Raw genomic sequence first — 27,891 nt, 5'->3', positions numbered from 1 at the left:
CCCCTGCAAACCGCCATTCGGATCACATACGTCGACACCGTAAACTCACAGCCATGCGCATCGTCGTGAGTGCCCTGGATTTCGCTTTTCACCGGCAACTACCTTGATGAGCACGGGTTGTTTAGGGGCAAGGGGTAAAGCTTGCCATCCGAGAGTTTGAATAGCTCGTAGCTTTTCGATATCTTGAAACTGATCGTCGGTCAGTGCCAGCTTTATATATAATATACATCCCAGGTCTATGTACGCTGCCGCATGCATAACAGAGTCTACCGGTAGTAATCGTCCTTGTAAAGAAGCCGGAATAAATACGTGCATCAGTTAAGCCGGGGCCTTCGATCTTTTCAGCTTTGAAAAGTATGCAGCAGACTAACCTTCGTCTGGATGAACTACATCACAATAGAAGGTTAGCTTAAAACGTTTCCAGGAGTAACCACGAATGACAATATCTGCAAGGAAATATGCTTTGCAACCTGTAGTGACGGGGTTCCAGCAGATTCGTAACTGCCTAGCTGCAGAATCTTATGCGCGTGATTTTTTTTTATCGTAAGTACACTGTCGAAGCACCATAGTCGTGACGTTCGCTGTTAGTCTCCATTTATTTAAAGATAAAAACGATTATCACTTCTCGAAATGGAGTTCAGGCTAACGTCCGAGGGCAAGCTTCTCCAGCGACTGCACGTGCCACTGGTGACTTATAGGACTTGACAATGTGCGTTCTATTTTCAGCGTAAACAATTATTCAGCGCCCAGGATATGTGCAGGCAGCGTCTTGTACGAGATGAAGGGAGTTTTGCGGTGATTCGCGTTCAGCACTTGCTCCGTAAATGGCGGGACATAATGCGCGCAGTATCTGACTGCGGCGCTAATTTCGAGCTTCGATTTTGTTATACGTCAGCGTAGCGCTAAGTGTGCAGATATATGCAGTGCATCGCTTTGTGCCGGTTCTCGTCGCTATTTGCGGCTTCGCGAGCGCAATCTCATAAATAGCAAACGCTGCTTAACCGGGAATCGGAGCTAGCCGAGCCTCACAGTTCCGAGAGCTATAACGGGATTTCGCGCACTGTCTGATAGGTGAGCTTTATTTCGGGCCTTGAGGAACAGCTCCGTTGCTGGGCTTACGAAACAACCCTGCGATTAACAGCACGTGAACACAAACATATATGTCGCTGCTCTGTCAATATGTAAAAGCCGCATGAGATATGCAATTCCTGGCATGTTGCAGAAATGTGTAGTTGATAGCTGACATTTGCAACGTCTTCTTACGGAGGCAGAAGAGACGACAATCGGCAAAGGACTTATCTGTCTTGATATGACAGCGCACGGATTTTGAAGGGAAGCACGTTGGCTTTGTTTATTCGTCGGTTAAGTGAACTACGAATGACGTTTCTTTCGTGGCATGCTGCTGCACCTGCGTCTTCAAGCAGCACGCATCTGCTTCCCGGATACTTTGTTTTTCAAATTTCTACCAGACACGTGCCAAACTTTCCTAGGTACCGGCGTCTTGCCGAATAACTCACACGCAGGAGCGCACTGAAATCATCTTATCGTCGGAAGTACCTATCCGCTTTGCAGAATTGCTTGAGATGACAAACGGTACCTGAATATTTTCTGTGCAGGTCGGCAAGCTATTATGCATATAATAATAATAATAATAACTGGGGTTTAACGTCCCAAAACCACCATATGATTATGAGAGACGCCGTAGTGGAGGGCTCCGGAAATTTCGACCACTTGGGGTTCTTTAACGTGCACCTAAATCTAAGTACACGGGCCTCAAACATTTTCGCCTCCATCGAAAATGCAGCCGCCGCGACCGGGATTCGATCCCGCGACCTTCGGGTCAGCAGTCGAGCGCCATAACCACTAGACCACCGTGGCGGGGCATTATGCATATAAAGCTAAGTCAGCTACTGACAGGAGAGCTTCTACTCTTGAAAAGCAAATCCACCGAAGGATGGATGCGCTGGGGCGAGTGCGGCAAGCATTGCCTGAGAGGCAAACTGCCGCTGTCCCTGAAACGAAAACGATACAGTCACCGCATACTGCCAGTTCTAACATACGGGTTTGAAACATGGAGGATAAAAGCGAACTCGGGACAAAAAGTGAAGGGCTACGCAGCACGCAATGGAGCGAGAATTGGTAGGCGTAGCATGTATAGATCGGAAGGCGGTGGAACGGGTCAGACAACAAGCATTTTTTGGCTGACATTCTGGTGGACGGGGACCGGCCACGTAATGCGTAGGACCGGTGGTCATTTAGAGCAACTGAGGCAAGGAAAGCCTGACGACGGCGGCGAGTTAGATGGAGCGATGAAATCAAAAAGATGGCAGGAATAAAATAGAATTAGCTCACATAAGACGAGGCAAATTGGATGTCGTTGGGAGAGGCCTTCGTCCTGGAGTAGACGTAAAATAGGCTGACGATGACGAACGCTCGGCACAGTCACAATTCCTTGTTTAAATCCTGAGTCAAACTGGAAGGGAGTTCCTCGGTCGTCTTCTTTTTGTCGAGGTCCTGAAGATTCCGAGGATTCGATCACTTCAGCTGGCTGAGAAGCGCATGCCCAGAGACACAGCTTGAGCAGTCTTGCTGATCGCTATGAGACGCAGAATAACCGTAGCACGAACCGCTTCACGACGCACTCAAATCCCAAATTTTCGTTGGATTCTTTCTCGAGTCTTTCTGCATTTCGACCTCAGCCCGTCAGTCTGGCTGCGATCATCAATGGGCCGCCCTTTTCAAGTTCTTTCATTACTAATGTGCATCGTAGATATTTTCTAGCTTACAACGGTGATGGTGTTGGGCATGGTTAGAGCGCTGGCTTTGAAGGTGCGTATCTACGCGCTGCTTCGATTGCCTACATCATCGTGCTATAATTTTACGTTACGCTAAAATATTTCGATATTTCTTGCAAATGCACGGGCACGTTCGAAATAATTCGTATGGAGGACATACCGCCAATGTCTGAATGATGCCTAAACATTGGCTACGCTTCAGCGCCGTCGTGTCGCCTTGCCTTGGTTGGTTGTAGTTTTGCGCAACAGCGCTTGTTTACGGAGTTGAGTTGAAGGTCTCATACGCTGTTAGAAAAGATCTGGTAGTTGCCAATGTGTGCCAATTTTTTTGTGTTCTATCGTATAAACAGACGGTGCGATATGGTAGATGGTAAGTTTGAAGCGCGTATACACATGTGCGAAATAAATTCTAGTGTCGGCAATAGTGAAGTTGTCAAATACGTGATGCGAAGTTTACTCGGCAAGCCATTCATGCGCATATGGCACAACGACATATCGCGCAACTTAGTTCCAACTTAGTTCCAACGTGTGAACGAATCTTTTCGTAGATTTGCCGCCAACACTGTGGCTTACTTCCTTCGTCGTCTTGACAACTGGCCTGTTTGGCCGCCTGCATGCCTAATAATGTGGCTCCATTACCCGCACTACGTCATGGTTAAAGTATACCTGCTTGACTTGCCGTGAGTATCGTTGGTAAATGAATATATGTCGTAGTCGATCAGCCACAGAATGCAAGGCCTTCCGGGTCTTTTCTGCATCTCGTGCCGCGTGGAAGAGTCTCTTTGCAGCTGCACATCTCGGGGTCGACGTCACGTATGACGTCGTACCACCGCCGTGCAATTTGAACGATTTAGCATTGCCAGCGGTTAGTCCGTGTTACTGGGGGTGCAGCAACAACCTACGCCTTGCCGCTTCGCGGTTCCCGCTATTTTGCCAGCATCACTTCCGCCAGGGCCGACAGCGGCGTGCCGCTCTGCCGATGGCGTCATACGCGATGTTTCTGCTCAATCACGTGAGATCGAGCTGTTTAGGTGCAAGTAGACAATGCATTCGACTGAGAATGTCAAAGTAATTAATTAGCGTCTCGTGTGACCATGGCCTTATGCCTGGGCTCGCCTTAGCGTTGCCTATTGAAGCTGTGACATTTTTTTTTTTCTCTCCTTTCATGAATCCGCCTTATGTATTTCAACGATAACTCATTTGCTTATTGATTTCAACGATGAAATCAGCGTTTATTCTCGCTAAGCCTTTGTTGTTCTCCGCAGAGGAATCCCTTCACCATAATGCTGGTCTGTGCTGGCTTCTCGGCGGTGCTTGCCCAGCACGGTTACGGCGGGGCTGGCGGCTACGGGGGCGCCGGCGGAGCTTACGGTGGTGCGGGAGCCGGAGGAGCTTACGGTGGTGCGGGCGCCGGAGGAGCCGTCGGCTATGGTGGTGCGGGGCGCCGGGGCTGGCGGCTTCGGCGGATTGGGGGCCTACGGAGGTGGAGCGCCCGGTGGTGGAGCTGTCTACACAGGGTCAAGTTAGTATATGTTAATTTATGAAGATTTCAATACCGCGCAAAGGACGAGACCGTTCGAGGGACGGATGACTGATAAAGTTCGCCAGCTTTCTCATGAAAGCTATTTCGCGAGTTAACTGCCAGATTGTTGAAAGAATAGCTCTGACCATCGGTTTCCCTTGGTCGCGTGCGTTGTTCCAATTTAAACGAGCAGCACGAGTCGCCTCAGTTGGGCATGTATAAATGACGCAGTGTTATTTTTGTCCTGATTCCCAGCGAAGAATTGAGTCGGCCACATTATTGAAGCATTTCATTGTCTATTCTAACTATAAGTTCATATTATGCGTGCCACTAGTCTTCGATTACTAAGCCATAACCAATTCATAAAGAAAGGCTTCACGGAACGAACGTAGCCGCCAAACGTAGTGGCACAGTGCTACACGACAGAATACCATCGCTTGGTCAAAGCAGTAGATACGAGGTGCTGCTCAAAAGTTCCAGAAATTCAGTCACCATGATGCCGAAGCAGCACTGTCTTCTTCAGTCTGCTTGAGCATGCATACACCGATCCTAACGTTTCTGCCACGATTGCATGCATTCGTGTAACTCTCCAGGCGACAGTGTATTGAGGACCGCCTGCGATCATAGACTGGATGTCTTCAACAGGGGCGTAGCCAGAAATTTTTTTCGGGGGGGGTTCAACCATACTTTTTGTATGTTCGTGCGTGCGTTTGTATGTGTTCGTGCCTATATACGCAAGCAAAACTGAAAAATTTCGGGGGGGGGGGGGGGGGTTTGAACCCCCCCACCCCCCCCCCCCCTTGGCTTACGCCCCTGGTCTTCAACAGTGTGCAGCCGACGTCCTTTCAGCCTCAACATCAACTTTGGTAACAAGAAACTCATGTCTTGTCCTCGGTTATTACACTGGAGAAGAATAAGAGATTGTCTCTGTCTTGTTGCTTCAGTTCCGTACAGACGGAAACAGGGTGCAGCTTCTGTTCGTCACTGACATAGGCGTGCGCAGGGTTCCCCATCAGGGGGGGGGGGCGAAGGTTTATTGGAGCGCCCCGCCCCACCCAACTAAGTCAATGTATGGGGCAGATTTTGCGCCCCCCTTTTAGATGACTAGAAGGGTCCATGTACGGGGCAGATTTTGCGCCCCCCCCTCTTAGGTAATTAGAGGGGGCGGCCGCCCCCCTACCCCCCCCCCTGTGCGCAAGCCTGCGGTCACTGAGCAGTCGTGGCACGAATTTTGCAGAAATTAGCCTGATGTTCAAAAATTCGCTGAACTGTGCCATGCGATTGTCCTACAATGTCGCAAACAGCCAGCAATTCCCAAGAAGAGCCTTCCGCTACCGTTTCCAGGGTTGCGCTCGTTTACGGGCGTCCAAAACGTTCGTAGACACACACTCGACCCTCTTCGAAGCGTTTATGTAATAAAAAATTCGGCAGATCCCACGTACCGTGCAAATCGATGTTATGCGAAGCATGCACAGGAAGGTGACTCTGTCGCTATTTTTTACATTGAGCGAAACTTTACGGAACGACGCTAGAAAAATGTGCAAATGGTACACGTACACACATATTTTAAAGAGTCGCAATTGTATTATGTAACCAGTTGTTTACGGTTGCTTAATGATATGTAGTGCTTATATTCTTCAATACTGGATAGCGCGAATTCAATAGGAAAATGAAGGAACACAGATGCACAGGACAGGCGCTACTCGCAACTAAGCTTTATTCAGAAAAGTTTTCTTAGATATACACACAGCCGAGTGGCACCCGCAGGCGCACTGCACGTACGTTACAGTCACAGTTGCAGTTAGAGTTGCGTTACAGTTTTTATGCTTATACTTATCCTTTATGACGGAGAACGCACGCATGTTTCACGAACCCGTGTGCATATGTGGAAGAGGTTCTTGGCAATTCTTGAATAAGGTCATCATCACCGTCATCAGTTAGCACCAGCAGCTGGACAGGACTTGTTATCGGATCCGTTCGTGATCGCGGCTACGAACGGTCTAAGTTTAGTGAAGTGCGAGGTATAGTAGATCTGGTGGAAACCGCGCATGGCTTTTTGCGAAGAAATGATCTATGATGCCTTCTGTCGTGGACGTGGCACCGAGGTCTTGTGATGCCCTGTCCACATGCAAGCCGTCTTTCATGCCGTCTAAGAACCAGACATTCTTGGGTTTTGATAAATCAATGCTGAAGTCACCTGTAATCATGAGGGACAAGGTCCTCTCGGCAGAGTTATTGTAGGAAGCATTGGCTCCAGTTTTTGCGTAATTCACGTGGTCGACGTTGTGGACCACGTGGACGAGTGGATGGCAGCCCAGCGTGGCGCTGGGCTACCATCCTCTCTTCAGCTCCCTAACTTCCCTTGCGTCGCCCGCTGTGGTGTAGTGGTTGCGGTGCTCGGCTGCTGACGCGAAGGTCGCGGGTTCGATCCCGGTCGCGGCGGTTGCATTTCGATGGAGGCGAAATGTTAGAGGCCCGTGTACTGTGCGATGTCAGTTTAGGTTAAGAATACCAGATGGTTAAATTTTCCGGAGCCCTTCACTGTGGCGTCTCTCATAATCATATCGTCGTTTTGGGGCGTGAAACCTCAACAATTACTATTATTATCACTCCCCCCCCCCCCCGAAAATTTGTTGACGCATGGTGTTTTATCGAAAATAAATAATGAAACAATACTTCTCTGCAGACTAGTTTGTTCATACTTGTAAAGTCGACTTGCTGCGCAACCAGCAGGAAAGACGGAGGGAGAAAGGAAGGAGTGCAGACTACCACCCGGAAGTCTGCGCTCTTCCCTGTCTCCCTCCGTCTTTCCTGCTGGTTGCGCAGCAAGTCGACTTTACAAATAAGGAAATGAGGCGTTTTTCTCAAATATTCAAGGCTTTCAGCAAGCGCCCCCCCCCCCCCCCCCCCGAAAAAAATTCCTGGCTACGGGCCTGCCGCAAGGCATACTGCTAATAACATCCAGCGGCGCAAATGTGTACCACACTCAGTTTGCCTGCGCTTCTCACATTGCCGGAACTTTTGAGTAGTGTGTACCTCCCCGTGTATACGTGTATCACTGAACCTTTAGTGGGCACTCCACTGCTGCTATGTTAATACTCTTTATTTAACTCAGGCAGAATTACACAATTGCTACAAGCTTTGCACACATAAGGCTGGCAGTGCCATTGCGTGAAAGAGCGAAAGAGAGAAGAATTCGCGGCAGAACAGAGCGAGCGGATAGGGAATGAACCGCGTGGTGGAAGGTCACAAAGTCTCGTATTGTCATCGGGAAAGTTGCGCTGGTGTGGTGTCCTTGGCGAAAGCTCGTGAGGAGGCTGTGTCGGATGCGATTGCTGGAGATTTAGAAGGGACCGCTGCAAGTAGTACACCGCACGTACGTAGAACGAGTGCCGTAAAGTGCACGCGTGACGTGACTGCAGACAGCGAGCGCCACATGAAAAGGAGTGGCGGATGCAGCGAGCCGACCGAACGGAGGAGTGTGGTTAGCTGCGGGCCGTCTCAAAATGTTGTGGGCAGTGCGTGGTTGTACCGATGCCTGTGTCGTTCGAATGGACTGTGCCAAAATGATGCGCAGTATTCGATGATAGGGGAAAACGGCATACTTCATTTCGCACAATGTTCGGAGGACGAATGCTATAGTATGCACCGTATTCGTGCATACGCGCAAGCAAAAGTCCTATAGTTTGTCGAGAGTGACAGCCAGGAGTCGAATATGCGTATCTTCTGGACCCATTCAGGAGTAAAGGAGTGGCGACAACGACCTGCATGCGGTGAACGCATTTGGTGGTAGCTTAGGGGAATAAGTTTGCGAGGACTAACGGTGAATGCTGTCAAGGCCAGTTGGGAGGCTGATATAGTCAGAAGCGGATGAATCTGGGTGGCTGATCACGAACGTAGAACAGCGGGGTACTTTAGTGACGTCGCCAGTCAAGATAATGAAAAGCACTTGGAGGACACCTTGGTGCAGAAGGCGGATGGAAAAGCGCATGTTCCTGAAGGTAATGTACTGTGCGCAGCTGCTGACGAAGTTTTCTAAACCACGTTTTTTAAATCACCATAGAAATAGAAAGTGGACATGGAAGAGCCGTAAGGGGGAAACAAACAAGAAAATTGATGTCATAATGTGCAGGGATCCAGGACATATCTGTAGTAAGCAAGATAAAAAAAAGCAGTAACCACAGCTTGGCGAACATCACGTTCAACCAGGGCTGGGCAAAGATACCTTGAAATTGTATCGCGATACGATACAAGATACTCAGGCTAGAAGTATTTGAGATACAGATACAAGATACTATAACACTGATTGTATCCGATACGATACATTCCAATTGTGTCTTAAGATAGTTCGATACATTCGCAAATTTGTTATGTATTTAATAAATGTAGCACTAAATGCCTATGCACGAAAATGTTCGCTTGAAAAGGTATTAATTGAGACCAATTTTGCTTAATTTGGATGGATGTGGGTTAGTATCTCAAAAGTTTTGTACTTCTTGCTCAAGGTATATTAGTTCCATTTCGAAACAACTAAATGGCGTTGCTTTAGCTGCTTAACATGACAGCACTTTATACTCTTTGGTGATAGAGGTTTTCGCTTGTCGCTTTTGTAATTGATGGGAGTCGCTTCTCTGCTTGCCGACCAGCTAGCGGGTTGCCATTTAATCATAAAACTTCAACAAGAAGCCTCCGCACGATAGCGCAAATATCACTGTGCAGTTCTACCTTGCCCGTGAACGTATTACGGTTTTCGCAATAACGGATCACCGGACAGGTGTACGTCACCAACGACGTAAGCCGCCCAGAAACGATTCAGACGTATTGTACAGTGGCACAAAGCGCCACAGGACACCGCCGCTATTCAGGCTAATGCCACTTATAGCTCCGATTACCTGGTGATTAGTAACAGTAATATAATTTTAGGGAAGCCTCAACAAGGAAAACAATATATCTAAGTAAATTAGAAAAGCGGTTCCCAATCAAATCACAGCGATTAAGCATAGAAACACGATACAGGCAGCACCCCAAAGAGCTAATAATAATTGTTGCGTTTGACGTCCCAAAGCCACAATATGATTCTGACAGACGCTTAATGAAGAGCTCCAGAAATTTTGACCACCTGGGGTTCTAAATCCTGAATATACGCACACGGGCCTCTAGCAATTTCCCTCTATCGAAATGCGGCCGTCGCGACCTTCGGGTCAGCAGTCGAGCACCATAACCACTGGACCATCACGGCGGGTAACCCCTAATAGCTATGCGAATTAAATTCAGTGCCTATAAAAAATAGCGTAAAACGGGTCGTTGGGACGCTCATGAGAAAAACGGAGCATTTGGTATAACAGTGTTTCTCGAATACCTTTGCTAACATATTTAAAATGGCTTCTAATAATTTGTGTTATAATGGAAACTAAATTTTGCGATTTTACTTAGTAGTAAGCATTATTTTTGTTACTGTATACACCAGGCGCGCTCGGTTTATTATATATTTGCTCTCAACATCGCCTTTACATAACAGTAAATTCATATGTAAACAGCAGAAATGACGCAGACATTTAAAGGAAGACTAAATCAGGCAGCTTACCTTGGCAGTACGTTAAAGGCATATTGCAGTAAGTAGACCAGAAAAAGAAAAACACAATATAGAATCGTATGTAATGTATGGTATGGAAAAGAAGGACAGCTAAGAAAGAACTTCTGCTAACAATCAAATTGTAATTTTAAAAACTATTAGAATAAAATAAAAAGACGCCAGGATAGCGGTTGTTATGTGAATGCTTGTTCTGTTAGGTCTAGCATGGGTACCGGTGGCGCTATAGCTATTGGAATATTACTTGCATATAATTTAATCTTAGTGCGTGTAAGTCAAGCTTATATTCACGAGATACTTCAAAAATTGATCGCGGGCTGCTGTCTCCACAGCTAGTGCCAAGAAGTCCGTGCACCACCATCATAATGTACTTTTTTTTGTGTTCGATTGTCGCCATTAAAGGCATTTCGTTGGAGTGTCATGGATCCGTCCTTCTGGCGGCGCTACCAATAAAAGGCCGACATTCCGCAACAAATGGTGCCGAAACCCGGGACCTAGTGCAGGTTCTCCGTTTCAGATGGTATTTAGTTCCAATGACAGCAGACATCGAGAAGGCGTTCTTGCAAGTCGAGATACGAAAAGAGGACCGTGACCTGTTCAGGTTTATGTGGTTTGACAAAACGCCTCATGTCCGATGTGTGAAATCGCCGATGTGTGAAAGCCACTAGACGCAAAGCAATCCCCCAAGGTAGCATTCTTCAGACTTCGTAACGAAACACCACGCAAGAGAAACTTCGATATTGACATTACAGCAGTCTCAGAATGTGTGCGAAAGACGCCGCGCGCATTGGAGTACGCGGCACAGGACAATTGCTAAGTACCAAGTGTCGCGGCACTGACACAACTAAAACGAAAAAGCGATAAAACGAAAGGTCGGCTGGGCGTTCGTTCGCGCGCTTGTTTATCGAGACGACGCGAGCGTCACCACGTGACTCTGCTCCACCAATGGGGACGCTCACAACCCATCACCTGCCCTCGCTGGAAAAACTCTGGCGGAAAGATAAAATAATGTCATTGTCTTTTGTTTTAACCTGGTGGCTTAGTGGGAGCGGTATCAGCTTGAGAAGCGGCGTTCAGCGAACGTTTATTAGGGGCGAAGCTCCTTAAGGCGGCACCCGTTCGTCCCTCGTAGTCGTCGTCGTCGTAGTAGTAGCAGTAGTAGTAGTCGTAGTCCGTAACAAGTCTTACGCTTTGACCTCCAAGGTGGTGCCGATGGGAGATTTTTCCTGTGCGTTGTTGAACAATAAAAAATTCGCAGCGTGCGCGTTAACTAAAAGCCGAATTCTTCTGTCTCTCATTCCCCATTAGCAGCCATTGGCATGTTCCAGTAGGAAACGTTAATAGAAGTAGAAGTGTAGGTGTTAGCTAAAAGCCGACTTCTTCTGTCTCTCATTCCCATTAGCAGCCATTGTTTACCTCCCAAGGTAGTGCCTGGTGAGATTTCTCCTGTGCATGATTAAACAATAAAAAATTTTGTTCAAAACGCCGTTGATTGATGAAATAAACCAACGAAAGACGCCAGATGTTTTGTAAAAGCAGAACGAAAGAACGCCAGATGTTTCTAAAGCAAAACGAAAAGACGCCAGCTGCTTAACGAAAGACGCCAGATTTTTCTAAAGCAATGGTTTTCTAAACAATGAAAATTCACAGCGTACATGTAAAATTAAAGTGAGCTGCAAGTCGTCATAACTCATCGAACCTTTAGTATAAACGCGCCCGATCTCACGTCGGTGATGATGTACTGGGCAGAATTCACGGAAGATTCACGGTTTACCGATGAACCTCCGCAGCTTCGCCCACTCATCATCATTCACTCCCTGGATATGCTGTGATTTTTTTGTTTCGCACCGCGGTGTTGCGATCGCAGTATCTTGTAAATTAAGATAGACGATACATTCTTCAATGTATCGGAAATACATACTGATACACGTCTTGCGAGACGTATCGCGATACAGGTACAAGATACCCAAAGAGTATCTAAGATAGTATCTAAGGATACATGTATCTTCGATACTGCCCAGCACTGCGCTCAACCTACGGTGAGCAACAACAAGGTTAGTAACTAGAAAACGGGCATACTAAGATGCAATCAGGGCAAAAACAGAGGAATTTAAGATTGCACTTGAAAACATCCAGATATAATGCTTCAGAACAAGAAGAAAATGAAGACACAGAGGATATGAACGAAACCGTAGCGAAAAAAATTCGGCAGATCCCCACGTACCGTGGAAGTCGATGTTATGCGAAGCATGCGGCGGGAAAGTGACTGTGGCGTAGTTCTTTTTACTGAGCGACACGTTACAAAATAACGCGAAAGATTTGCATAATTTTTATAAGCACACATATATGTTGAAGAGCTGCATATGTGCTATATAACCAGTTGTTTATGGTTGGGTAGCGCTGCCAATGGCAACGTGGGTATTACCAACACCAGAAGCGATAAGCTGATGTGTAGTGCTTATACGTGTCCCGAGAACGCACGCACGTTTCACGAACCCGTGTGCATGTGTGGAAGAATTTATTGACAGTTCTTGAACAATGGCATCATCACCGTGATCAGTGAGCACCAGCAGCTGGTTACATGATCCGGTCATGATGGTGGTGACGATGGGTCCATGTGTAGTGAGGTATGTGGTATAGTAGAGCTATTGGAATTCGTTTATGCCTCGGCCATTTCGTCAACTAATTGTCTGTCGATGGAGCCGGTGACATGTCGGAACCTGAAGCCACCCTTCGCGTTGGTGAGGTATAGGCCGTCGAGGCTGGTAGGCTTGGATAGTGCTACGTAGACCAACATCAGTGGATGGTGCTTGTCGTATTGGTAGACTACCTGGGCGTATGTGGCCTACGTAGTCTAGTCTACAAAGTGGATGTCAATCAATCTGGCATCATTCTCGGTCAGCATGAAGCCATCGCCCAGCCTTGTAAGAAATGAAGAGGACACTGCGTCGTTCTGGCGGACGAAGTGCACTTTACGGTGCGGTGATGTGGATATCATATGTAATTTTCGTTAATGTATTCCTCCGAGGTCGCCCAATGCTTCAATATAGCTTCCTGAATCATAGGAATAAAAACGTAATGTTTATTAGACTGCTATAAAAGCGGACCCAACACTAGAACCACAGACGTTAATCTGATATAGCGCCTGTATCGTAGGAGTACATATCGTAGGAGTGTCATGTAGTGTTTATTGCTTTCTTGTAAAAATAGCAAGCACCACAACCACAATTGACGTTGCACCGATATGACGCCTGCGTAGGCTGTTTTTCCAAACCAGTTTATAGACCTGGCGTGGATGAGTGGTAGAATACCGTATTGCCACGCAGAATGCTTGGGTTCGATTCCTGCTGGGATCCTAATTTTTCATTCTTTCCATTCGTCGAGTCAACGCTGCCGATGTTGGTTTTCTTTAACGCTCTAGCATTTAAGTTACCAATAGCTGTTCTCGCCGCTCCTGGGTAGATATAAACTGTCAGTCACCTGTGGCACATACCCGCACACCGCTGCCCGTGGCAAACGGGCATGTGCCACACGTGTCCAGTGGAAAGGGTTTGAAGACGTACGCGACAAGATTTTCACGTTATTCATGTCATGACCCGACAATAATATTCGTGAAATCCTCTTACCCTCCCATACCGGTTTTGGTCTACACCAAGTTAAGGAGGTGACCGTGAGAGCACCCAGACGTAGGCGGATAGATAGATAGATAGATAGATAGATAGATATATAGATAGATAGATAGAAACGCTCAAAGTACCAAAGGTTCGCTAAGAAATGCTTCGCATTTAATAATTTCTCAAGCGGCAATTGAGATTGGGGGCAGAACACCAAGACAAGAAGTAAGGAAGTTCTGAAATCGCTGAAGTTTTAATGAAGAAACGATGTCGTAAGTAACAGCCAGGCAGCGAGAGAGGAAATTCGACGACGAAGCTCTTGAAAAGGCACGAGTGCGTGCAAGGAAGCTTATTTGCCTTCCTGCCGCCCGGTTATTGGCCCCTTTGTGGGTGAGCGCCATCAGTGAGGACGTCGTCATCCTCATCAACTTCCGGAGGCGCGTGACCTGAGCCGTGATCGAGAGAAGAGCAGCGCTGAGCTGCCATTGAAAGTCATTTCGCCAGCACCGCACTGGCGACGGGAACGGCAGGCCTTCGGGTTCCTAGGCTGCGACGTTGGCATTCCGACCTCAAAGACGCTCGAGTGAGGCGGACATGCTGCAGCATCTAACGGCGATTCCGGCAGCGAGCCTCCTTGAGGCTTGTCGGCTATCTCTCACTAGACAGTCCCAGATATGCGACGTCGGCGCTTCACACAGAACCGACCAAGCAGCTCGCTAGGCGTAACCCTGTAGGCCTACTCGCCACGTCAGCTAGAACGTCCTGGCCACAGGCGACAAAAAGTCACAGTTTCACCGCAAAGGCGAAGCAATGAATGCGATAGCAACAAATTGAGGTGAGGCTGGCAGCTAACTGTTTCGTTTCCGATCTCGCGTAACTACAAAACGCTGGTGTAAGAGAATACGGCCGCTCCAGGGAGCGATGCTCTCCGCATAGTCACTTCGCGTTGAGAGCGCAGCACGTAGAAGGGTACACGAGCCGCCCGCTGTGATGGCTTTCGAGACAGCGAGCGCGCCAGCGATCGCGACCGCGCCCTTAGATTCAAGGTTCAAAGTTGCTCCTCGCGCGTCACTCCCCCCCCCCCCCCTCGCGTCTTCGCGTCTTTTTTCATGCTGGTTAAAGAAGGGTGTGGCGTTTCCTATCTGCTTCGACGGCAGGCCTCCCCAGCGGGGTGATGTTATCGCATGCACCCTTCAAGCGACGGAAACGGGACGCCTCGTTTGACCTCTGCTTCGGCCGCGTTCGTCGTCCCCGCTCGCGCGCTTTTAGCCGCGGTAGAACGTACGATGCGCGGGGGGATTTTATCGATTTGGACTTCATACCGGAAGGACATGACGGCGACGGCAAAAAACCCGTCGAGACTGTCCATATAATTGATATCGCAATAATAATGGGTGACTCTTCTGGTTACGGCACTGGCGGAGGCTTTCTTCGTGATCCTCGAGACCAGCGACATCGGACGCAGCCGAGACCGGACTTCGGAGACGAACCTAGTCGGCGAACGAACGTAAGGACATTCCATTCTATCAGCAGCTATGTTGTCAAACTGTGGGTTCTCAAGTTCTGGAGAACCTACTGTTTTGTAGATGTTTGCTTAAAGCAATTTGTATTTCTTTTGTATATTTGTAGTCATAGTGTGCTGTGACTACTCATTCAGCTTGGTGGGATAAAATCATGTGTTCTGTTCCGCCTCACGCATCTCATTCCATCTTTTAAGCATCACGCCCCCGAAATCCGTGACAAACGACAACAGATGAAAGTAACTACGTCAAGAAATGAAATACAATTTTCTGAGCTGCCAAAACTAATCAACAGAACCAAACTCACTCATATACGAAACTATAACGTCAAAGATATGGAGTCAGCAGTAGAAAAGGGCGGCAGCATCTAGGAAACAAAAGAAGACTGTATAGAAGGACCATAATGCATGAATTGAATGATAACCAAGAGAGTATAATTAAGAATTTGTAATGACATACTAAAAGATGGGGCGTGCAAATACGGACACGTTTTAGAGCACAGCTCAAGTGTTTTACAGCGCAGCTCTTAAAAGAATACTGACACGAATTTTAAATATTTTCGGATTGTCGCTCCAAATAAAAGCCCTCGTGTAGAGAACCCTACAAAGAGCATTGTGGTGCTTGGGAATGCGTCATTCATGCATGGGAATGCATCATGCCCGCAAGGGCGAAGCAATGAATGCGATAGCAATAAACTAGTGCTATACGAAGTGAGGCTCGCCAATGGATACTCTCAGTTTGAACAGTGCTCCTGTTGCAAAGGCGGCCGAAGCAGCGAAGGAAACTGGCGTTCTTCAAGTGTCGAGCTGTGACACTTGATAGTTCGCGCTCATCTTCTGTTTGTTCGTTTAGCGGCGTCCCTTGAGCTCGAGTGGCTTTCGTACGCTCCGTAACATGAGCGCGGACATCACGGTGAAAGCTCGAAACATCCCTCTTCCCTCACCACGAGAAAACCGCGCGAGCAGACAGCGGAAGGGCAAGGTTCTCCCTGCGCAAATATAAGAAGTGAGCGAGCTCGCCGACGACTTTTAAATGCGCCCGTCGCGCTGCTAGCGCCATCTCGCTGGTAATGAAGAAACGCTTATAAGCGCCTGCCGTCTCTGAGTCCGTTCAGCGGGATCTGCGTTTCGTGGCGTAGTGGCTAGCGCCACTCGCTGCGGAGCAAGAGGTCCCTGGTTCGATTCCGCACTTCGGAAGCATTTTTCTGTATTATTTTTCTTTGGGCCTTTTATGTATATATATATACATACGTATGCATATACGGTGCATGACGGCGGCGACGGCAAAATCCAGCCGAGACTGTCCATATAATTGCTATCGCAATAAAAACACTTTCGGTTTCGATATCGAGGGAGCGGCTTCTCAGTGACGTGTCATGGCAGTGTGACGTGACGGGAAGACAGTAACTCGCGACATACTAGCGGCAGATCCGCAATCTGCTCGTGGTGCACGTAAAGAGTGATGAGTTAATTGGCGCCCAGAGACCTCGACAGTTCTGCGATTTAGGCTGCATGCAGGACGCAGAGTTCGCAAACTTAGTAGAACTGTGTTGACTCGTCGCGGTAATGTGAATTGTGGTGGGGCTGGCTTGCTTATGTTCAGCGACGAAGACTTTCAAATCAAAGTAAACTAAACCAAAGTAGAGTAAATCAAAGTAAGCGTGTTGTCTGACTCCGGTGTTTGGAGAGCGTTAACACTGCACACCAAGGAAACAAAAAAATTGCAGTGGCTTAGCTCGGCTATGCCAGGATATACAGTGAAACCTCGGTGATATGAATCTCACGGGACCACGAAAAATATTCGTATCGTCAAAAATTCGTATCACCAGAAAGCATGGAAAATTAGCATGCGACAAAGAAAGCTGGCGTACATTTTCATTTATTGTTTGTCAGGGCTGCATCAACGTCAGGAAGAAGCCTGAATGATTGTCAGTTAAGGTTTTAGATGTCGGCAATCATACCAGCACTCGTAAATATACGGCCCGTACGCGCGTATTTAATTAATGAACCAGGTGCGTTGTGACCCGCGACAGCTGTAACCCCTTCCAAATTTTAGTATGCTTTTAAAGACGATAGTCTTTCTTGGGGAACTTAAACGCAGAAATTTTGGTCTGTCTTTCTGTCTGTCTGTCTTTCTCTTTGTCGGCACGTCACTCGATTCAGCCACCTGGCCAAAGTTGAACCACTTGCCCAAGGGCCAGCCACCTTGAACGGATGACTAGGTTCATACTTGTGTACATTGTTGATCAAAAAGCAAACATTACGCATATCTGAGGCGCAACATCACTAGGTAAGTATTAGGTGCTGTGTTCCTTTAATAGAAAATACATAGATACTTAATTTTAGAGTTCCTAGTTTCTTAAGCTGCGCTGAAAATGCGACTGCGCTGAAACTTGTCTTCCTCCGTGCCCTTTGCACGAGCTCACTGTTCTGTTTCGGTTTCGGTTCCGTATTGCACTGTATGAATGCCATGGGGCGCCGCTCTGGCATTCCTGTTTTACCGAGGCGACGTGTAAATAAAAGAGTGTGTGGAGAGTACTTGTTGAGTGCGGACGTTTCTTCTGCTTCGGCGCTTCGCGGCTAACCGCGTGTTCGGGCTGGCTGGCATTCCCGCCGGTCGCGTTGGTCACCGCCGGTCTTCGCCTGCTGCTGCGCCGGGACTACCAGCCCGCAACACAGCACTCATGTTTCCCAACGTATTGCCAGACGGCATCCATATCTCACGCAGCGCCTCTTCTATCGTCTTTAGACGACATTTGCAGCGAAGCACGCAGATACGCGGCCATTTTTTTTTTTTTTTTTTGCATGAAACCGGAGTACTGCAGCGAAAGCAACGAAAGAAGCGCTTCTGACGCGATGGATCAAGGCCACAAGATTATAGAACCACGGTCCTGTGTTATGACTTTGCTACCGCGGATATGTTGGGGATGCTTTTTGGGAGATTTACGGCCGTGCCCGCACAAGTGCGGCATCAACGGTCGCGCATGTTGACGTTGTGAGGCCTGACTCCTTGGCCAAGACCGTCCTCGCCTTCTTTCGGTCCTCGTCCACCTTTCATGGGATATCTGCTGCACGAGGCAGGCACGTGTAAACAAAGCACAACGACAGCAGCCCGCGTCGACACGTTAGAAAAAAAAAGCGTGGCGCTAATGTCCTCTGTAATCTAAACCCGAAGGCACACGGAGGCATATAAGAGCCTCAAAGATTTGCGCACACAATCCCGGAGGCCGTGACGCGTCTCTGAAGGTTTATTCTGACCGTAAGAAAAGTGTTTTTCGTACACCGTAATTCTGAAGATTTGGCGGTGCGGCGCGCATGCCGACGCTTGCGTTCCCGCGCTCGCGCGTGCTTTGCGCGTCTTCCGCGACAGCGTGGACAGCACCTCTTCGTACCTGGGCGGTAGCGCACTTTCGTATCAAACGTTGCTGGGTGAAAATCGGTTCGCAACAACCGCACTCCATTACATTGCAGGCCAATGGGCCTTGGCCGGGACCAACGAAAAATTCGTATCACCCCGAAATTCGTATGAGCTGTGATCGTATCACCGAGGTTTCACTGTACGTAGCATTAGCAAAGGTTCAGCTCATTATTCTTAGCTTTCCAGGTTGTCTAGGATTATTATTCTTCTTCTGTCCATTCTTCGTACCCTGAACCGCTAATTGCCAGGCAACTACTTCGGGATCCGATGAGATAAGCTTCTCGGATCTTCTGCGCCGTCGAGCAGCATTTGCGCTCTCCTTCTCCATGGCGTACCTACCTGCAAACGGCAGTCAGAGGCGCTATGAAGCGGCCCCAGAGCAGCGAAGGCGAACAGCTGCGCGCGCGCCGGCGCCACTGTGTGTATGGCTACGACGTCACTCCTCTCGAATGCGGCGCAGACCAGCAGCGGCGGGCCGCGTGCGGCGGTGGCGGAGTCTGTGCGCGTGCCGGCGCCAGCCTGTCTGCCGCACCTACGCCGTCACTCCTCCCGAACGCGCAGACCAGCAGCGGTGAGCCGCGCGCGGCGGTGTCGGAGAGTGCGTAAGATGCCAGCTCCGGTAACCCAGCTGTGTGACATCAGTGATCCTCGCGCATGCGCAGCACGGCTCATGACGCTCCACGCGAAATCGGCTCCGGCTAGGCAAGTGTAGCTAACACTACAAAAACGTCCCTTTTACGACGTCTAAAAATCCTGTCAGTACTCTCTTAAGGCCTGACCACACGTACGCTTTGCAGCGCGTGGTGGTAGTGGTCTGACAGGGGCGTAGCCAAGGGGGGGGGGGGGGTTGGGGGGGTTCAAACCCCCCCGAAATTTTTCAGTTTTGCTTGCGTATATAGGCACGCACACATACAAACGCACGCGCGAACATACATAAAGTGTGGTTGAACCCCCCCCCCCCCGAAAAAAATTTCTGGCTACGCCCCTGTGGTCTGAATAAAGGAAGAAGGCACGATTTTCTGCAACCCTTGCAGGGGTGAATGACAAGCGGGCAAGAACAAGCGTCCGTTCGTCAGCGCGCCTCATTACCTCCAGCACTTTCATTTCATTTTTTTTTTCTTCGAACATGCGGCTTACTTTCAGTGTGATCGCGAGTGAGCGCGCGGGCACGTGACGGCGTCCCGGGGCGGCCGCAGTAACTATGCAGCGCACGATGCTAAATCAGCCAATGGCCATGGACGTTTAGTTTACGGCGTGGTCATTTGGGTTTGTGACATCATCTGTTGAGAGAAGGGGGAACGATTTCTAGCTGACTTTGAGAATTAATTGGAAATTCTAGGCCGCGTGCTGCGCTATAATATTTGCAGGGGTGTAGCAAGGGGGGGGGGAATTGGGGGGTTCAACCCCCCCCCCCCTCCGACAATTTTCAATTTTGCTTGCGTATATATAGACGCACACGTACAAACGCACGCACGAACATACATTAAGTATGAGTGAACCCCCCCCCCCCCACCCCGAAAAAATTTTTTGGCTACGCCCCTGAATATTTGGCTCGCGTGTTCGCAGGAGCCCCGGCTACCGATGGGCAGCGTTTTCTGACCAAGCTGGAAAAGTGTTGCAGGGTCTCTTTAAGAGAAAAAAATGAGTTGTGGCAGCTTGTCACTAATATTGGCAAGCCTGAAGGAAGAGCGCAGCTGGGTGGCCTTCCTCGTTTCTCCTTATATTTTCCTTTCTTCTCTTTCTCTCTGTTTCTTGTATCTCTTTATTGTATCGGTTTCTTTCTATTCTTCTTTCTCTGTCTCTCTTTCTATGTTTAGTTCTCTTTCTTTCCTTTCTCTCCCTCTCTCTCTCAGCTTCTTTGTCCTTTTTTGTTTATCTTTATTTCTCTCTTTCTGTTTGGTTTTCCTACCTTTTTTCTGTCAGCTTCGCACTAGTGGTGCCAAGTCTGAAGGAAGGGTGCAGTTGGGTGGCCCTCCTTGTTTCTCTTTATTTTTTCCTTTCTTCTTTCTCTCTCTTTCTTGTATCTCTTCTTCGTATCTGTCTCTTTCTACTTACTTCTTTCTCTCTCTGTCTGTTCCTTTCTTTTTCTCGCCGTTTCTATCTTTATTTCTCTTCCTTCGCTTTCTTTCTATATCTCTCTGCTTCTTTCTTTCTTTCTCCTTAATCTTCTATATCTGTCATGCTACCTGCTTTTTCTCTTTTTCGTGTCCGTTTCTTTCTATCTCCCTTCTCTCTCTTTATTTCTCTCTTTCTGTCTTGCTTTCTCTTCTATTCTATCTCTTTTTCGTGTCTGTTTCTCTTTATATCTTTCTCGCTCTTTCTATGTATTTCTCTCTCTCTCTCTTTTTTTTCGAGTGTTCGTTTTCGTTTGACACTTGCACCTGGTGTAGACGGTATTGGGGCTTGCCCAATTCCTGGGCTGCATACCCACCTGAGGAGTTTTGCACGACGGAGCACAAGTTAACGATAGCTTAAACAGATTCACTGCAAAGAGAGTTCATGATGACGACAGTTTATTTACGAAGGACCAGCACCGACCGCCTCCTACACAGCTTCGCCGTTAGAACCTGGCGGGTGACGTCATGAGGGGAGGCCACTTGGAGCGACGGAATGGATAAAAAGAGAGACGCAGTTATGAAGTTTGCAGGCACAAAAATGCTTGCACTAAGTCGCGCAAGGCTTGAAACAACAAAGCTGGACGATTCTAGGTTGTTGCTAGGCTTTAGCTAGGAAGTTCTTTCTAGGTTGCTTCTCAGCGCAGAGAGGTTCGAGTTAAACCACAAGACAGACACGACACGAATGCCCAAACTACAGAGACAGAAACTCGCGCTGAAACCGAGCGTTCCCACAGATCTACGGACCCGTGGTCGCTCGATGAGGCCTTCCATTGCTTCGGGCTCTTCCCGCAGCTTTCCAGTTCCCTGGTGTGTTCTCTCGTCGTAGTACGTACCGCTGAAGCACTCCGTACAGATGCTTCAGCTGAAACGTGCTGAAGCTGAAACATGCGGCCACGTTGTTTATCACATGGGTTAGACCCGACGGTTTATTAAAGTTTTTCTCAATTACTGGTTACGTCTGTCTAGGAATCTTAACTGGTGTTTGCCGCCCGTCTGTTGCCTTCTTCATTTTTAGTGGAACAGCGGTGAGTAGCGGGATTTGCCCAATTTCTGTGGCGCATACCCGTTCATGATGATGATAGTTCTTTGTACACATTTGTACGCACCGAAGTTTTTACGGGCGGCTTAAACAGCTTCGATGTTAAAGTGGCATCAACTCGCGCAGGACAATGCAATGCAAATTGGAGATCATTGAGACTGCGCTTCGTCTTGCAGCGCACAATATATAAGCTGACGACGACGATATCTCGAGCGATGCGCCTCTTCTTCTTTTCCTCTCTCAGAAAACCAACTATTGAAATTGTAATGCGGCAACTTGGTGTGCCATTTACTTCCACTGTACTGTTGTCATTTGGGGCTTCTGTGCTGGGTCACACGGACGGGAATATATACAGTGCTGTAGAGAAATTCATATGCGAGTAAAATCGATTTGTTCGACAGGTCAACCGCCAAAAATTTTAAATTGTATCCTCATGGCATAATGATCTTTTGGTCCTTTGGGAGGTTACGCAACATGGTCTAGGCTAAACTGGGATTCATTAAAAATAACTCTTCAATCTAATTGACACTGTAACCTCTATTAGCACTTAAAAAATGTCAGACCGACCGTGGCCGATCCCCCCGAGTGGGTAGGTGCCAATCATCCAAGGAGCATCATCATCATCTTTTGACGAGGCCGGACGGACGCGCCTTGCGTTGCGCTTGTGCTCCGGCGGCTCAAGGTCATTGCTACTCGATGAATGACTTTGCAAGACATGGAGTAGTATAGTTCTAAAACAGCATCCGCCACCGAGTGTCGCATTTGTAACCGCGTACGCGGAAATGGCGGCCGATCCACCGCTGCACCTGGTTAGGACCTGGTATCCCTGCTGTGTTTAAGTCATGCCATAATACACAAGGAACAGCGTAGTTGACGGAGCAAGAAACCTACACTGTTTGTTACAATATTTTCCAATAGGAACGGTATGCACTTTAAGATATTGATTAATTTGCAAGCTTTCGGACACAAAACTGCTATGTGGGTTCAGCCAGCTAGGAATTGCCGTCTGCGCTGCTCTCCTGGAAAGTAGTGTTCTTTTGACCAATGGCTTATGTCCTCCTACGGTAGGCGTCGCTCCTTCCGGAGGAGGCTACGGTGGCGGTGACTACGGCGGCGCCGCGACGGGCGGCGCGGCAGCCTACGGAGCTCCCGCAGCCGGAGGAGCGTACGGCGCCGCCGCGAGCCCATACAGCGGCTCCTTCGACTTCACCAACAACGTGAACCACGCCGGCTACGGTGCGGGTGGTGCCCAGGCGGCCGGCGCTTACGGAGGTGCCCAGGCGACCCAGGGCTACGCTACCTCTGGAGCCGCCCAGGGCGCTGGCTACGGCGGCGCGGCTGGTCTCGGAGCTGGCTACGGTGCCAGTGCCGCTGGAACTGGAGGGCTTGGAGTGGCCTACGGAGGTGCCGGCGGCTACGGAGGCAGGTGAGTCGAAAGGATTACGTGGACCGTTTTAACCTGTGCGCATTAAAGCCGCTTCAATGGTTCAGAGACTGCGTGAAGCAGAGGGAGCGGCCAAGCTTTGCGGTTAGACGTTTCGTTTCACTCTGCTTGCGTTTAAGACGCCTTGCATCATTTCTAGTCGGGCAATAACGTGTCCTTGGAAAACTTGGTCACCAGCTGCCATTTGGGCCTGTATATAGAGCACGTTAAAGACGCACCGAGTTTATCATTTGTGATTAGTGTCATTATTTGCAGATTCTAACGAAAAAAAAATGTCAGCCTGAGCTTTGGTTGTTTACCGATAAAATGATTTACCTAATACGACCACTGCGCCACTGTTTCATCACGGCGCAGCGCCGGAGGAGGCTACGGAGCAGCGTCAGGCCTGGCTGGAGCTGCCCAGGTGTACGGCGGTGGGGCGTTCCATCAGCAGCCACGTGCCAGCGGAGGATACTGAGCGACGTGTGCTGAAGGCGCTGTAAACAGAGGGAGCGTGCCGAGCCGATGGACGCGTCAGTCGCGGTCCTCTGCTGAAAACAAGACTCCTTTCTTCCGTACACGATAGCGACCGCTCTCGTCGGCGCATGACACTCGGACCGTGACTCGAAACATTGTCGGGCTAGGCGCACAAAGGCAAGCACTCTTGGCTTGTAACTTGCCTTTTCTCTAGTTCACGGGCATACTGAGCATAATTCCAAACTTTTCAAGACCACTGATTAATTTATTATTTAAATCTTTCGTTCCACGCATGCAACATCGAGTGCGAAGTGCCAGCGGCGACGCGTATCTTCTCGCGCGAAGTTCGGATGTTCAGCTGTATCAAAACAGTCATCAAAGCACCGGTCGATGTGCCGTTCGTGTCTGCGTTATTTCGGGTCATTAGGAAAAGCTTTACATTTTTCTATCTTATCCGCTGAAGCATTCACTAAATCACGCATCTTTAACGAGATGTTTCTACATGACAGGTGCAGCTGCCCTGAAAGTGTAGTTTGGTCGGTGAGACTTGAGTTTTGGAGGGAAAAAACGCTGATACTTGTGTGAATCTAGCATTCGAAATCACACGCAGGCGAGGTATCTAAAATTTGTCTTATCATAAAACTATTGTTCATGCGTGTTGGTCCGAACAGACATTCACATACACAATAAACGTGGCCGTGTTCCAATGAGTTTGCCATGCTGTTTTTCTAATATAACGATTTGGAAGTTAGGCATCAGGAAGCAGTAATGCCAGAAGCAAGCTAATAAAACGTAATACAGCGAACCAAGTAGCTTCGATTATTTATTATGTCCGGAAATATAGTTCCTATTTAAACAAAAATACTGTTCACAATGCCGGACGTTGTCCGCTCGTTAAAGGCGCGCTGTCGTAACCTAGCCGTACAATTTGTTGGCGATAAATAAGGAAGTGGTGGATGAATTGCCAGGGGCAACCATTCATGCGGTGTCTACTGTCTTCATTGTCCTCATTCTATTGACATCCGGTCTTGTGCGTCGCATTTTTATTGGTTCGTTTCAGTTTACTCTACTTTATAGAAGCAACCTGAAGGCGAATATGACTGGATTAACCTTGCCTTTGTGGCCGTGCCGTCCTCGACATGTTCTCTCTATATCATGTACAAATTTTGTATATAGAAACAGTAGTCTAAAATCTTTTCCTGTATACACTGTGATCGAATTCGCCTTTTCTTTATGTGCTTGTCTGTTCTAATTTATGAGTTGTCAGAGCTTCGAGCTCATGAAATGAGTTCTCACACTTGCCGCAAGGGCCACATAATTACCGCCTTCGATACCATATGTGTGTGACCTATTCTAGAGAGGCAAAGGTTGATTTGTCAATTGGCTGTAAAGTGACATTTTCTAAACGGCGTTCCATGTTGCTCTAATGAAGGCAGCGGTTGCACATTTTAGAGCGTATCCTGCCACCGTGTGCTTATACAGCAGCTTCCCACAGGGGAAATGACGATTATTACTGACCGAGCTTTGCTGGGACACATGGACCGAACTGCCTTGATGCCATTTGTGTTCATTGACTTTCCGGCAATATTTGTGTCATTGTGTTTCCATTTGAAAGCCGTCATGAAATGTTCCTTAACAAATTTAATAAAGATCTTGAAAAAGCACGCGTTGCACTCTCTTGTGATTTGTTCTTGCCTCCGGGGTAACGTTCCGTCTCGTGTGAAGGGTGGCCTGGCTGCATCTCGAAGCGTCTGTGTTGTCCTTTCGTGCTGCTTTCTTCAAGATGCTACGCTACAAAAGGCAAAAGAGCCATGCGGCCGCACACACCAGGCACACACAAGTTCTGAGCACCCCAACTCGCACCGCAAGCTGAATAACTATATTGATAGTGGACTTTCCACGAAGGGTGAAAGAGGAGAAGGAAGTGGATTTGGATTCTGGGCTAAGCCTTCCGCGACCATCCATCATCCCGCCTTGTAATATAAACATCTCTCACCGTAACAATATATTCAAATATTCACGATCGTTTCGACACAATCATATTGCCACGAATATAATCCAAGAGCTAATGACTTAAATTAATAAGACATAAGAAAGCCGCCTAGAGAGGAAATGAACGTTATATATATATATATATCCTCTCTGGGCGGCTTTCTTATGGCTTATTAATTTAAGTCATTAGCTCTTGGATTATATCAGCAGCGTTTATTCCGCGATGTCTGCCTCGGCTCAGAACAGCAACCAACCAACCCAATGGCGATGATGATGGTTATGTACAAGTGAGAACGATGAAGTACGATAAATGTGCTTACAATATATATATATATATATATATACGCGGTTGCAGTAAACATGTTTTGTTGCTCTGAAGGACCCTATAAAGAGTGTTGCCATTCCGGAAAGATAACACCTTACGTGAAGGACATTAGGGGGCCCGTGCGTCAGGGGTATCATATATAGGGTTTTTTGTATGCGGCAGTTTTCTCAGTTATTTGATTAATCGTACGACGGTGATCTATGGTAGAACGCTTCTCTGAAGAGAGTTTGTTCTCCATGTAGATTAAAGTGCAGCGTTGCCCTTATCCTATTCATCGACATATTTGCACAGCGCAGAATGAACGAGAGAGTGCACAACACAGGCGCTCTCTCCGTTCATTTTGCGTTGTGCAAATATATCGATGCTAAATCGCCAACTAGTCCAAGCAACCGTTCTTTCAAGTTATCCTATTCGAAATTATCTTCGTGAATATTTCGTGCAATATAGGTGCAACGCGTCTTTCGTTTACTTCGCGCGACGATGAAGGCGCTCCGTGCATGAGCAAATAGCGGGAAGAGAGGAGGGGGGGACACGCCCGCATTACGACAATCGCGATGATCTTTAGTGATTTCCTATTTCAAAAGTGTATTGTGACACATTGGCACCTAGATCTAGTCAATCGAATCTAGTCCGTGATAGAAAACGGGCGAAGGAAAGCCAGCATATCACAGGTACTAAGCCAGGCGTGGAGCATTCATTGCACGGAATGCAGGGCAATGTGAAGGAAACACAAGTCACTATAAACTAACACTCAAGTGTTTTGTCCGCAATGTCCTCTTCTGTGCGCTACTTCACGTGAACGCTATGGTTATCACCAAATCGTGATTCTCCACATTGCTGAAGCCTACATTGGGGAAGGTTTCCACTAGACCTATATTGTCACGTGGTCGTGACGTCGACGAAGACCGCAGGCGACGTGTCCAAGATGGAACTCTATTTGGCTGAACTTGTGGCCGAGAAACGGAAAGTTAATTTACAGCAATACACATGGTATGCACTGATAGCGGCGAACAGAGCGTCGGCCGTCGATCAACTGACAAGCGGTGAAGCGCGTCGGCATTTATACACATACCGTCGAATATTCCAGCGTTATCGCTCGTTGTCGCGCAAGCTCCAGAGCTCCAGAACAAGCTCGAGTGTTCGCTTTCAAGCTTCCCGAGCAATGAGGCGCGGTTTGCGCCGAGCGTTGCTGAGAGTCTTTGTGGGCGAAAACCGAATACAGCAAAAGTGATAATAAGAAACGCACGTGGCAAGTGGCAATGCCCCCCTCTGAAAAAGCATCGTCCCGATGCTTAAAACAGAACACGGGGGGGGGGGGGGGAGGCAACGCATGCAACAATACATAACAATAAAGCAAGAAAGTACAATAAAAAAGCAAAAGTACAGTCCTCAGATTCACTAACGCGCGTAATATGGCTTGAGGCGCACGACATGGACGACTTCAGGACGCGCACGGCGCCGCTGAGAGTTCGTAATGCTGTCTGGGACAACCTCGTACTCGAGTGCGCCGACGCGTCGAAGTACCCTGTACGGTTCGAAGTATCGTCGAAGAAGCTTCTCACTAAGTCCCGTCGGCGTATTGGCGACCATACCCATACACGGTCATCGGGTTGGTATTCCATGTGGCGTCGTCGAAGGTTGTAGCGGCGGCTGTCGGTCGTCTGCTGGTTCTTGATCCGTAGGCGGGGGAGCTGTCGTGCTTCTTCGGCGCGCTGTAGGTATGTGGTCACGTCGATGTTTTCCTCGTCGGTCGCGTTTGGTAACATGGCGTCGAGCGTCGTTGCCAGGCTCCGTCCGTAGACCAACTTGTATGGCGTCATCTGCGTCGTTTCTTGTACGGCCGTGTTGTACGCGAAGGTCACGTACGGAAGGATGGCGTCCCACGTCTTGTGTTCGGCGTCGATGTACATGGCCAGCATGTCGGCGATGGTCTTATTTAGACGTTCGGTCAGGCCGTTGGTCTGTGGGTGGTACGCGGTCGTCCGGCGGTGGCTTCTGTGGCTGTATTCCAAGATCGCCTGAGTCAGGTCAGCCGTAAACGCCGTACCTCTGTCGGTGAT

At 48.4% G+C, this 27,891-nt stretch overlaps 1 protein-coding gene across 1 annotated transcript; it reads left to right on the top strand.

Moving 5' to 3' along the window:
• The first annotated feature begins 16 nt into the window (after positions 1-16).
• Positions 17-24,792, top strand: LOC119393156 (uncharacterized). The gene is made up of 4 exons (XM_037659980.2): positions 17-65; positions 4,061-4,317; positions 22,683-23,040; positions 23,413-24,792. Exons 2-4 carry the CDS (start codon positions 4,224-4,226, stop codon positions 23,513-23,515), a joined length of 555 nt encoding a protein of 184 aa, XP_037515908.1. The 5' UTR covers positions 17-65; positions 4,061-4,223; the 3' UTR covers positions 23,516-24,792.
• The last annotated feature ends 3,099 nt before the right edge of the window (positions 24,793-27,891 follow it).

Source organism: Rhipicephalus sanguineus, chromosome 5, assembly GCF_013339695.2.
Source record: "Rhipicephalus sanguineus isolate Rsan-2018 chromosome 5, BIME_Rsan_1.4, whole genome shotgun sequence".
NCBI classification, from domain to species: domain Eukaryota; kingdom Metazoa; phylum Arthropoda; class Arachnida; order Ixodida; family Ixodidae; genus Rhipicephalus; species Rhipicephalus sanguineus.
This window is presented reverse-complemented; position numbering and strand designations above follow the sequence as displayed.

What these genes read in the sequence shown, in the direction of transcription:
- LOC119393156 (XM_037659980.2), top strand. Translation starts at nt 4,224, where the DNA reads ATGGTGGTGCGGGGCGCCGGGGCTGGCGGCTTCGGCGGATTGGGGGCC. An exon ending in AGCTGTCTACACAGGGTCAA is followed by an intron (nt 4,318 to 22,682) that starts GTTAGTATATGT and finishes CTCCTACGGTAG; the next exon opens with GCGTCGCTCCTTCCGGAGGA. An exon ending in GCCGGCGGCTACGGAGGCAG is followed by an intron (nt 23,041 to 23,412) that starts GTGAGTCGAAAG and finishes ATCACGGCGCAG; the next exon opens with CGCCGGAGGAGGCTACGGAG.